The sequence below is a fragment of the Amblyomma maculatum genome, chromosome 1 (assembly GCF_055883805.1).
Source record: "Amblyomma maculatum isolate TAMU_Amacu chromosome 1, ASM5588380v1, whole genome shotgun sequence".
In the NCBI taxonomy this organism is placed as follows: Eukaryota; Metazoa; Arthropoda; class Arachnida; order Ixodida; family Ixodidae; genus Amblyomma; species Amblyomma maculatum.
Window position 1 is genome coordinate 44,433,907 of NC_139344.1, and position 13,427 is coordinate 44,447,333.

The 13,427-nt window shown below is 46.8% G+C and overlaps 1 protein-coding gene across 2 annotated transcripts in view; it reads right to left on the bottom strand.

The window, feature by feature from the left end:
* The window catches only part of LOC146202244 (uncharacterized), a 369,509-nt gene that overhangs the window by 255,364 nt on the left and 100,718 nt on the right, over window positions 1-13,427 (bottom strand). For both annotated transcript variants that reach the window (XM_084588034.1, XM_084588035.1), the window contains one exon: window positions 1,381-1,488. In XM_084588034.1, coding sequence (XP_084444160.1) covers window positions 1,381-1,488 — 108 coding nt within the window. The remainder of the gene's footprint in view (window positions 1-1,380; window positions 1,489-13,427) is intronic.

The following is a 13,427-nucleotide window of genomic DNA, read 5'->3' on the forward strand; positions in this document are numbered from 1 at the left end:
TGCATGCAGAGCGGACCGTCAGCCCGGTAGGAAGGGCGTCGAAAAACAGCCGCACACAATGACGGTGGCCAGCCCGGACCTGCCGACCACCGTGCGACGCCACAAAGGCCGCGCACGCCACACGCGCGCACACACCGACGTCGACTGCAGTAGCAGAACGCGACGTGCGACGCCCGCACGCAGCCAGCATCGACGGGCGCCAATGGACGCTGAGCCGTTCTACGTCCGGCCGGAAACTGGCGGACAGGATGCACGCAGACCGAGCGCCGGTAGAAGGACGTGGCCAGCTTACTCCCGAGAGCCTTGTGCGCACGTAATCGAACAATAGAGGCATTTAGCAGAGTAGAGACGTATACTAGCGTAGATGCATAATGGCTTACGGCACACCTCCTGCGCACGCGCTGTGGCAGGGGTGGGGCAAGGATTGGTCACTGCATGTGCGCGCGTAAGAGGGTTCCGGTAACCCGTACGTCTGTGCTACACCAAAAGCCTCTATTGTAACTTCACTTGGCATCTAAGACAACCCGAAGTCATGAGAGGAAGGGTTAAGAATGGCCTTTATTTATTCTTGAAGGAAATTAAATGACAGCTGTTTTAATTGAACGTATGAGTAATTAGTTGGCCATAAAGGTGATATAACGATGTATAGAGCTATAACTCGGTGCATTTTCAACAACGAGGTTTAGTGCACGGTACACGATAACAACTGCGATTGACGCAACTAACCCACTTCGCTTTATCTCCGAGGAAATTATCAATGACGCAAGGCATTTTGTTTTTTTCTCCGCGCTTAATGATTTCCAGCGCAGGTGAAAAAGCTAGAATGCACCTATTCATGAAGCTGTAATCGCTAGCTTTTCACGAATAAAACGTATTACCCATGCGCGCGCACACACAGGTGCGCGCATGCGCAGAGCCAGATTTGTGCCGCTTCGGCAGCGATGCGGCTGATACGTCAGCAAATTGGTGCCACAGACGCGCACCATTCGTTTGTATCCAAAAGTCACACAGCGAATAAAGAGTAAACAATTCGCAGAGCAGAGACAGCAGCACAATTATGGTTTTCCCAGAAATGGACGAAAAATCAGAAAAAATGTTTTATTGCCACAGTTAGTTTTGTTTGCCAACGGAAGGTGGTTGTTTAGCTTTTCAGTTGTACGTTCAAGTAGTTCTTATAGTGGCGTTGCAGCGCTCCGTTTCGGCGACAAATATCGAAACAAAATTTTTCGTCTATAAAATAAAAACTAAATTCCTTTGCGTACGTTGCTGTGAAAAATCGCACAGCGCTGAGGTTTCTAAGCATTTAAAATTATTGAATTTTTACTTTTTCCGTGACTTTTGCATACCCTTGCGATCGGTTCAAGAGACAGCTATACGCACCTTGTTCCCCCACAGCGAGCGGTTGCCTCCAACGTTGCTGGTGGCATACGAGTTTAATAGTTTTGGGCGCACGCAGTCGTCGCTCCACGTCTTTATTTTGAAGTAATTCTGCGTAAAAGCAAAAGAGAAACACAGAGAAACTGTAAATGCTGCACCCAAAACACTGTTAGGGGTCGAAGAGGGCACTCCCCCTCCCCTTTTCCCAATCGAGAATACCTAACACGGGAAAGCCAGGGAAAAATCATGCCGATTCATACATTTCGCATAAGAAATACATCGCTAAAATGAGAAGTCCCGTTTCCATCACCCTGACTGCCCCCTCCAATGTGACCCATAAATCCGCAACTGTACTTGTAGTATTGTCTCTTAGCAATCACAACACACAGCACCTAGCAGAGACCTACAGCAGTCGACCAAAACTACACCCTCAAAAGCTCGGCAGATGTGAACCCACAAGGTCATGACAAGACGTAATCTTTGCCACAATGCCGTCGTGATGCAAGGCCGTGCAATGAGATTGTATTCGAGGGAAATGTAGTGCGGGCGAAGCGGAAAACATATATGACCGGAGGTTTGTAGTGGTTACAGTGACAGCAAATGTGGTGCGAAAGGCCAGTCGAGGTGTTTAGCGTATAGTTGGGTATACGGGTGTGGGATTGCTGTTTCCCACACCCGTATGCCCAACTATACGCTAAACACCTCGACTGGCCTTTCGCACCACATTTGCTGTCACTGTAACCACTACAAACCTCCGGTCATATATGTTTTCCGCTTCGCCCGCACTTCATTTCCCTCGAATACATTCTCATCGCTTCTTTGTGGACTGCAAAGTTCCACAAAGAATCGGAATTAAATACAATAGAAGGCGGACCTAAATCCAGTCTCCACAATCATCTACATGCAGTGGCGATTCCATACATGTCAGTATTTTTCTAATGCGGTAACCGCACGATTCGAACATAAAAGCTGCACTCGAGAAAAACAAGAGATATAGCAAGGCGATCGGAAGTAGCAACGCCATAAAGAATTCGCCGCGCCTTCTTCTGGGATCTTCGTTATCGGGTTTATTTGCTTAATTTTTTGTGTTTGGGATTCGGGGTCAAAGACGGGTGATACGTTGCTTTAATTAGTTCAAATTCGCGTACTAATCGGGATAATCCTACTTAATCGGTTTATTTTCGCTAGCAAATATAATTTACCAAAAGTACATGTTTTAATCCGCGGGACATCGAGAGTTTTTTTTTTTTCTTTACTACTTTTACAAACAACATAAATTTCAGCTCGTACCGGTCAAGACGCTTCCGAGCAAGTCCTCCTTTTTTTTTTTCCCTGATATAAAAGTTATTTCATTGCGTAAATGCACGTAACGATCCAATTATGGTTCATTTCTGCGTCTCTGCTAGACCTGACTAGCCTTGTTACTGCGCCGGAAAAACACAACGTCATAGACGGCCTTAGAAGCGCCTAAACGCATTGGAGCAGGACGTCATTAGAGTGGGTAGCGCGCGATACACTGATTCCAATAATACATCTGATCACTGTTTTTGAAGAGAAACGTGAAAACACATACAAGGAACGTAAAAATTGAACCAAGCATTAAATTACGTTTAAATGCCCACTCCACTGCCGGAGACAAGCAGCACAATTTTGGCACGTTCTTGTAGATATTTCACTTATGATGACACCAGCCAGGGAAGAGCGCGCGCAGTTCTGGGAGGAATGAATATTTTAAAATATCAAATGAAGTCAGGCCAGAGTTGGCCTTTGCCGTAATAAACTTTCGGTGCTCTCCTAGTAATTAGGCAACGTCTCTTGAAGCTGATGGAACTCTAGTTTTTGAAAGGACTGAGTGGAATACGTCGCGCAAATTTTCTTTGTGTGTGTGTGTGTGTGTGTGTGTGTGTGTGTGTGTGTGTGTGTGTGTGTGTGTGTGTGTGTGTGTGTGTGTGTGTGTGTGTGTGTGTGTGTGTGTGTGTGTGTGCGTGCGTGTGCGTGTGCGTGTGCGTGTGCGTGCGTGCGTGTGTGTGTGTGTGTGTGTGTGTGTGTGTGTGTGTGGAAGAAACTCTAAACGCCTCATTCTTTTTATTACTACTAGTCAACGTTTCTGGTACAGTTTAACCATGTTTTCTCACCGTCTCTTCTACTGTTTTCGGAAAGACAGACTGCTACTAGGCTGCCAGTGGCGTTGCTGTGCCTGCGAAATCGGTTGCTGGTATCTGTAATAGGTACCTGCAGTGTTAATTATTGGTGTTGTTTTAAAATCACCACCTCAATGCTGTCCACTTTAGCTACAACAAAGCTTACACATCTCGGTTAACGTCACGCTTATTACTGTGATTGCACGTCGTCTAGGCGGCGTGCACAGTCGGAGGCCAAGAGTTGCATATAGAGTTGCACCATACTAACATACTGGGTCCCCAATGTCGTGGTTTGGCAGCCACCGTCATCCATTGAAAGACAAAACTACAACATGAAAAAAAAAAGTTAGGTCTTAAATTGTTCTAACGTGTTTCTCATCGTCACAGTTTAGTATTCGCGTTTGTTTGGACGAGGAGCTTTCGACTGGTAGAATTCATATAGTCACAACGTGTCTGTAGAATGCCGCTTTAACACCACCAATAATTAGTTGAAAGCACAGCTACACAAAAAGCACAAAACAACCGCTAGATTAGGAGATATGTCTTAAGATTCGTGCACCCGTTGACTATTATTTCCTGAAGTTGAATTTACGGGCATAAATCCACTCGAAGCGCCAAAATTGGGAGAAGCGGTTTTACCCGAAACGAAGGGTCTTCTTTCATTGCGTTGTATTTCGAGTTTTCTAAAATGCAGATTCACGAACTTGCACTGTCCTAGTGGCTGCTCACTAAAACTATCGCGATAAAACAAATGTTTCACCGTCACTGAATTTGCACCATCCACATCGTGCATCTTCACAAATCGAGCACATATATACCATACAGCTGAAGGACGAATCTCCTGCAGCATTCTTTTTTTTTTCTTTTAATGCGAACAATTAAGGATCGGAATTCACTTCCAAGTGATGTGGTGAGACAAAACACTGCGGACTTCTTGTATAAAATTTCAGTGTCCTTTCAGCGTCCAGTGTCCTTTTACTGGCAGCACATGTGGGCCTAAGTCCGTACAACCGAAGACGTTCCTCTAACATCTCTATGCAAGCACATGCTAGAAGGATACGAAGAGCCAAACTCCTTCACAACCCAGTAAACAGCAATCGAATAATACTTGGACTGTGTCACGTGGGAGGAACCGGACGAACGCAAAACGCACTATATTCGGCAACAAAAGCGCAGGCTGTCATCCTCACTCGCGCAAAAGCCTACGTACACCTTAAAACCTCTACCTCGCGGCCTACACAGCTGTAGCGCTCTTGCGACATAACGCGTGAAACCACAAAGTGATGCCCGAGAAAGCGATGCACGCTCGTATTAGCAGATCTGTAGCGTCACCACGATCATCGGAACTCCATGCCTTATTAAGACAAAACGCGCTTTCGGGCATAAAATGCGCAAGAGCTTCACCAGGAGCTGACTTACGAAACTATATATATATATATATATATATATATATATATATATATATATATATAAACAGTCCCAAAGCGATCCATTACATAGGTTTTATGCGCACAAAAAGACGACACAAAAAGACAAGGGAGACAGGACGGAGCGCATAAAACCTATCTGAGTATGAACCAACTAGCCCCACAACGCATATTACTGGGATCCATTAGAAATACAGTTATTTGGAGCGGGGCTATCAAATCGTTTTGTGTCTGGTTTAGCGATTAGATCGCTCCGTAATTAGGGCCCAAGGCTCATGGTGACTTTTACGCTGCATCCGTAGAAATGCTCGAGTCAACTCGGAAAAACGTACGAGCGCGCTTTCCGCGCGAGAACCGCAACACGTCGCCATGCCGCATCCGGGAGTCGAACGCGTGGCGTCGCATGAAACAGCGCCTAACTACAAGCCAGACGGCAGATCGAGACAAATCTATCGACCGAGGGCGGCGCATGCAGGCCCTGTCCTGCATCGCAAACCGCAACGTGCTCGGCATGGTCAAAGGGGTGACAAGCTATAGCACGCGCAGTAGCTGATTGGGTCTCGCGGCGCCAGTCTCGGGCGCGCGAATACACGCTCGGAGGACGGCATGAGTGCGAAAACCGGTCGACTCAAAATCGGATTGCCAACAAGGCAGCGGCCTTCCTAACCAACTCTTTTAAAATAGAAAAGAATTGGCGGCGAGGGCTGCTCGTTCCACCTGGCTGTCCGTAGACCGCGCAATGAGTTTTCCTCGCTGAGGAGACGACTCTTTTTCAAAGGCCGCTAGAAAGTTCCAACGGCCTCGTAGGTTTTCCTCGGCGCTCGCCACACAAGAAGAAGAAAGTACACTGTACGCCGCCCCGCCGCGAAGACGGCCTGAGCGAGCAAGTCTTGTTTCTCGCGAGGACTCTAACGGGGCTCGGCTGTTCGAGCTCTTCCTTCCTCCTCGGCCTCCCGGGGTGCGAGACAGAGAGCGGAGAGAGCCGTTCGAACGCTCCCATCGCCTCGCGAGCACAGCAGCAGCGGCAGCTGGCTCGTTCAAATGACGCCCCAACTTGTTGAGTCTCCATCCATTCTGTTCCCTTTCTTAGCTTTGCGACATTCCTGGAGTTCTGAGATACCGCGCCAAAATAACACGAAGAAGACGAAGAAAACGAGAACATGGGCTCGCGAGGCGAAGTTTCCCACACACCGCGCGTTCAGGATTACGAGGAGAGCTATCTCCACTTTACGGTGAGCTATGGGGCCAGATGTATATATTCGTCCCCACCGGAGCGCTTCCTCTAACCGCTGCAACAGCGGCCGCAATAGGTTCACCAAATTTAGCGACTGTAGTACACCAGCGGGCTCCGATGGAAAATTACAGTGCGTATTCAGTCGTTAACGGCACATTCGTTCGGGAATGTTTCCGAAGCAAAGCACAAGTATCATTGGTACCCTGTGCGCACACACAAAAAAAAAAAAAACAATAAAAAAAAATATATTAGACGAAGAACGTAGCGTTAAAACAACACGTTTCTAGAAAAGCCGAGGAATGGAATATAGCACCCGTCCAGTCCCTCCTTGTCCACTCTACGTGGTCTTTTAAACCTGCATTCTTCAACCAAAACTGCCCCCCCCCCCCTCCCCTGTCTACATTACTAACCAGAACAAATCAATTTTTTTTTTATTCTACGGCTTCACCTTAGGTCATACACCATATGTATAGCACACGTTAAACCGTTAAGCTGACACCCGTTACACTCTCAGGTCACAAGCACAGTACACTACTTTGTGCCGTATAATACGTACGGCACTTTTTATTTCCCAGCCTGCGACGATATCCGTCACGTAAAAACGGTAGAAAAAAGGTTAATCAATCTGAATTTGAACATCTGTAGACTCCGAGCGAACTCTGGCCTGCCAGACGCTTGTTTTTATTAAACTCCCTGCAGACCGTAAAGACGCTCAGTGAGAGTCGGACCTATGTCCTGACCCTCCGCTCTCTCGTCTCAGCTGCCAAACACCGTTCAGCATCCTTTTGGCTGAGAGAACGGAGATTTGAAATCCTGCGTCTATTCGAGAGGCGTCATTCTCCACCAAATGATTCATATTTTCCGCTCGAAGAGCTTCTATTAGTTTTAAAAAGTCGGGGTACATGGTATTACTGTGCACAGCGAACACTTTTACAAAATTACAACTGCTTCTTTTTTTTTTTTTTCGCAAAACGTCTTCCAGCGTAAGAAAAAAAATCACTAAATAATTATTTTTTTTTTTTCAAATGAGTAAAAGACATTGTGTTTTGTGACAAATTGGGCGTGTCAGTACGTCTTGAAAAGATAGCTGCGCACAAACGACTTATCCTTGTCGTCTCGTCGAAGTCCTTGTTCGTTTTGCGCTGCCATTTCAAGACACTGAGCTTAATAACCAATTACATTAAAATAATTTCCTTTATTTTTCACCCTAAAACGAAACACCGAAAGAAAAGATGGGAGAGAAGAATTACTTATTCATTCTTATGGTTTACGCGATAGCGAATAGGGCCTGCAATCTTAGTTGGAAATGGAAAGTTTCTTTCTCTCTCAGGGTTCTCTTTCTTTCCTAGCACCAGCACCGTGCGACAAACGTTCAGTGTTCTTCCGGGTAAACAGTACAGAGCGCGTGATGTCAACCTCCGAACCTGTCTTTATGACAAAAAGCGCACTTTTTGCGCTAAGAGAGCAAAAAAAAGGTGAAAATCATTCCCAAGGATTGTGTCGTTAAGGAAGTGAATAATGCAGCGCAAGGCAATACGGGACAAGTGAGGGAGAGACACATACGCATGTGTCTGTCCCTCATTCCTCCCGTCTTGCTTCGCTCTGTATTATGCACCTCTTAACATGTACCACCAACCAGCCCGTATTCGCACCCTTCTGGAATCGTATCGTATGTGCTGTTGTAGATTCGCGCAGAAATCTGCAAGAGGAACAAGAGGAGAAATACGAAGTTTGGGAAGGAAAGCGCGCGGTAGAGACTCGGCGCCATGTTGCGACATTGACAACCGTGGGGACAGCCGGAGATTAAACTGAGAGGCGGCCTGGTATCTCCCCTCCTTCGTCTATATATGCTACTGTTATTGTTGTGTCATACGCATCGCGGTACGTGTCGTGGCACGTGTCGTACCCCCGTAGCCCAAAGAGGTTTATAAGTGTTTAGGGCACTCGACTAATGAACTCAAGGATGCGGGATCGAATCCCGGCCGCGGTGGCCGCTTTTCGATGGAGGCCAAAGGCGCCCGTGCACTGCGCTATGTGCGCCTGTGCAATGTCGTTAGAGACCCAGGTGGTCGACATTTCCGGAGCCTTCTATTACGGTGCCACTCATTGTCATAGGTTGAGTTGATTCGCGACGTTAAACATACAAATCAAACCTAACAAAAGTTAAACAAAAGTCTTAAAATGATTCAGAGACGATTAAGAAATAATAGCTGCCTTGTATTAACCGTACGAAGAGCGAGAACGAAAAGGGTGTTCGCCTTCGTAAAGCCCGCAGATACCACCGATAACGCGATAAGCGACTCGGCCACTTGCGAAGGGCAGAGTGCAGGGAGGAAAACCAACAGGTATCCAGCGCTCGACCATTAAAAGCTAGGGCGTTATACGGCCTTTGACTGAATGGACATAGGCATAAGGAACAAAATCGTTTTTCCAGCACCTATGAAGGTCTTCAAGGGTGCCTGCTTTGTTTTTCCAGCAAAGGTGAGCATTGTTCTGAGTATTTACTTTTCGTTAGGTTTAAGCCCCGATGCAGTCTATAATTTTAGACAATGGGTTGTAGCTTACAACTTTGTTCGTTTACGATCTGCTTGTTTAATGATCGCCATTTCGACGTTCATTCCTTATCTAAATGTCACTTTGTACTCTACATATGTAGTACATGCCTGTCAGTCAGTGCATAAATATGCTGCGAAAATCGCTCTACTGGGGATACCTATAGGGTAGAAGTCACCTTGCATAGAAACCTGGGTGTTCAGTTAGCGCCCTTAAATTGCAGCAACATAAACAAGACGTTATCAGATATTTGAGTTTGGATTTGATGTAGCCATCTGGTCGTGAAAACAACTAGTAAAAAAAATCACAAATTCTTCTTTCTTTATCTTGAAGAAAGAAGAAAAAAAGGAAGGTCACCATACAAATTTGATTCAGCGAATTGTGCAGAAGTGCATATTTTTGAAGCATGCACGCACTTCCATGTTCCCTGCCCGTCGGCTAGCCCCCGGATCACGCGGCTCACTGATGAAACTTGCCCGCGCCCGTCCAACATCAACGAACTGCAGTGCCAGTTTGTATACCTGGTTAAAGGTTGGCACACGGTAGTACCATGCAACCAGAAAACACAAATGCCAGACCAATTTTCAGACTCGAATTTGTACATTAAATATCTAGAGCGAAGGATATGGAGAGCAAAAAAGAAAAACTAGAGAGAGAGAGAGAGAGAGAGAGAGAGAGAGAGAGGGGGGGGGGGGGGGGGGCAGTTCGGTTGCTGGGTGATAGTTACGAGCTCAAAAGGGAGCACGCCAAACACCATCGAAGCCCCGCATTCCAGCCGCTCAAGCTACACACACAAAAGAAACGAAATCAGCGCGCCATCACAATGATAGCAACAATAAAAGTGGAAGGAGGACTGCAAGTAAGTTACATCACTCTCCAGTCGCCTTATTATCTTGCCTCAATACCAAGCGAAGCTTATACTGCAGTAGTGGTTTCGCTGCTAGCGGTATAAAAAAAAAAAAAAAGAAACTGGAGTGTGCACTAGATTGACTGAGGCACACAGCCTTTCTATATGCATTCACCGTGTTGTATACCTTCCGCCTTCACTCTGGCCTCCTGCGGCTGGCGTCTTAAAATATTCCGCAGCGATCACACAAAAAGAACTCCTTTGCGTGCAGATCAAACGGATCTGCCTCAGGAAAACATGTTGATAATTTAATGACTACCGAACTGGGTAACACATTTAACCCGTTTCCTGAAGTTCGCCGCCCCCCGTATCTGCTGGCTTGCAGAAATAATGTACCGATTTCTTGAGCGCCTGCGCTTCATAATGAAATTTGAAGTCCTCCGACGGCATGCCGCAAAGACGCATTTTTCGTCAAGAACTCTGCTTTATTTTTTAATTAGTGTCGGGATTCCTTGAAACAAAAGGTACACGAATCTATTCAAGCAACGCTAACAAACACTACCAATGCTACCAATGAATTATGTCTGCGCACCCCTCCGCTCACACGGTTCGCGCTAAAAACGGCAGTAAGCATGGCTAATATCGCGAAGTTCTGACATGGTATCAACTTCCAAACGTATCGTCAAAAACCAGGTTTACGGTACATCACATTCCACGAGTAAATCTTGTGTTCGGGTAAGGGCGTATCGTGAAATTCCGACATCATGGGGTCAACTCACGGACCGGTCCTTATGCGGGCTGATACCATGTTGTGATTTATCCTGAGTGCCAAAAAATATATACACAGGTCACAATAAACGATTTAAAAAAAAAAATGTAGAGTTAAACTATCCTTAAACCAAGTTTCACGAATAGATATCGGCCGCATTCACAGCCGCAGACGCAGCGGCTGCTGACGCCTCGACCTTGGTTCGCTTCCGCGCTTGGTCTCCTGGCAACGGGCTACTCTGGCTTCTCTTTTTTCGATGGTCTAGGCATCCTCCCTAGCCCGGCTGCTGCCTCTGTCTTTAGCGAGATCGCCAATGCGTATGGCGTATTAACCCAGGTTAAATGAAGATGACGATGTTCACTGCACAGCGTGAGAGTGTTGCAGTTTTACACGAGGCGTGATCGGCTGTGGCATAGTATACTCTCGTGCCTGAGCATGACGATGATAACGACGTTTGCTCAACCGCGCGAGATAACTCCGGCGCATTAATTTACTGTGCACTAGTGTTCCTGTATATGTTCAGCCGGCCTGCTTTTTAACAATATAGTGCGAGCATCGACCAAACTGCTAGTCAGCGCCTTACAACGGCGATAAGCGTGCAACACGGCGAGAGTTCGTGCATGCGCAAGAATGTGGAACGTCGCAAACAGATATTGTGGCAGGGCGTGTGTCTTTGTGATCCGAACAGCGTAGCAGAAGACGCCCTCTCTTCGTGCGCGTGCGCGAACTCTCGCCGTGTTGCACGCTTATCGCCGTTATAAGGCGCTGAGCAGCAGTTTGGTCGACGTTCGCGCTATATTGTTAAAAATCAGGGCGGCTGTTCCTGTATATGGAGCATATACAGGAACACTACGGCGTACGAGTGCGTAACACCGTCTATGGAACATATGAGGTACTAGGTCCACGAATGACGCGGAATAACGGAACATTCGCAAATGAACGCAGTTGAGCAAACGCTCCGAAGGGCCCGCCCTTACAAAAATGGATATTGAATTTCTGTTACCCACGTAATGTGTTTTTGATGAGTCATCAACCACTCAAAGGAGATTCAAGATTAGATGTGTTTTAACATCATATCCGCAGCAGACTTTCCTTTGAGATCACACATGAAGTTTTGTGCTTGGAAAACGCAACAGTATTTTTGGGTAGGATCTAATGTGGAAATACATTGACTTTCTCAAATGAGCAAATGTATACATCACTAAGTGGATATATATTATTTCTTTGTTAACTGCACACTTTCAGAGCCCTATGTTTTCATTTCTGATTAGCATATGTAGGATGTTGCCTAAGAAACAATTTTTATGTGTTTTAACATGAGATCCGCAACAGACTTTCATTTGAGATTACGCAAGAAGTTTTGTACTTGGAAAACAAAACAGTATTTTTGTATAGGAGCTAATGTGGAAATACATTGACTTTCTCAAATGAGGGAAATTATACATCGCTAAGCGAATGTATATTCTTTACTATGTTTTCATTTCTGTTTAGCATGCACTGTAAAAACAAAAACAACTTTTTGGACATTTGTTTCATTCAAAACACGCTTACACCCTGCGTCTTGGGTGTTTGTGCCATTGCAAATCACTTCTTGCCAAGCGAATGGGTGCTGTGGTTGGACAATATGCTTGAGGGTGTTACGGGCAATGATATTGTTGTGTACGCGAACCGACGCACTGCCACACCGCCTCCAAGCTAACGGACGCAAGGCCGCTCCATTTCCAATGCCCCCTTGCACCTGCGAGCAGGCCGTTTTGGAGAGACCAGCAGGGGTACCCCGGCCTGCGCCGACGACGACGCGCGGACGTAACCCGAGCCGTGCGTTGACTCGGAACTGGACCGTCCTGGGAGCATGTGCGCGACCAGGGCACGAGAAGCAATGCCTTCTTTATAATGCATGATATTTTGCGTGTTTCTTAAGCTTTCGAGCTCCTTCTCGCTCTGCGTATAGATTAGCCGAGCCCTCAGTCATCGCAACGCTTCCCGAAATGTTTAGATACAAATAAGATTTAGTTACCAGTAAAATAGTGTTGGCGCTGCTGCGCTTGCCGGTATTGAAGCTTGGTCGCACTTTTTTTCCTTAAAGGCCCACTGTCCACCCTCCGGTCGAAAATATTTTCTTCCCCGGTGACTGTGAGACTTCGCCCCTGGAACGCAAGGCCGCAAAATGTTTTTGAAAAGGTAACTAATAACGCAGTTACAGCCACCGCAATCACCCGATTCTATCCTGCCTCTCTCCTTCCGTTCCCTCGCAAAGGTTTTTCACTCTCCTGCCCGAGGTCGTCTAGCCTCCGCAATACAAATTCCCCTTCCTCCTCCGCGTTTGGCGGGAGGTGGGGCGTGGCTCTCCGCGAGCGCGAAAAAAAAAAACGGTCGAGGGAGCGCGCGCCGCTGGATTCAGTCTGGCCGTGGCGAGGGAAAAGCGCGCTGCGAGCGGTAGCAGCACCACCTAGTAGACACCCATCCTTCTCCCGCCAGTCAGCTGGACGGACCAATGGACGTCGTTCCCGATACGTACGTCGTTATCGGGGCCCGTCGGGCCAGCGCAGGGAGCGGTGAAGCTGGCTTCTCAAAGGAGAGCATGAGGGAGCTTTGAATTGTATTTTCGATGCTTTGCGGCGCGCGTGTCGCTGTAGAATTTTGCACAGACTATCTCCGGTACCTGATCGAAACACTGATGGGCTCCTTTTCTTAAAAGGGCCTTCCCTGGACAGTGGCCCTTTAAAGGTTCGTGCTACAGCTCCGTGTTCAGCGAAAATTACGCCCAAGGTAGCAACCACCGAAGAGCCAGCGCTGATAAATTTGCCAGCGATGCCAAACTCGACATGTTAAAATGACTGCAGTGGACAAAATAGTGCGCATAGGTATCTATAACATTAGATGCAAGTTCTAATGGTCAAGAAGTTGTAATTGCTAGAGCAGCCGCAATGGCCTGTACACTTCGAAACATGCTTCGAAACATTATGTCCCAATCGTATGAATGCAGTCCAGACATAAGAAGCAAATACGTTACCAATATTACCAGTTTTCCGAGTGGCCGAGTGGTTAGCGTAGAAAGCTACGGAGTAAGAAGTACCGT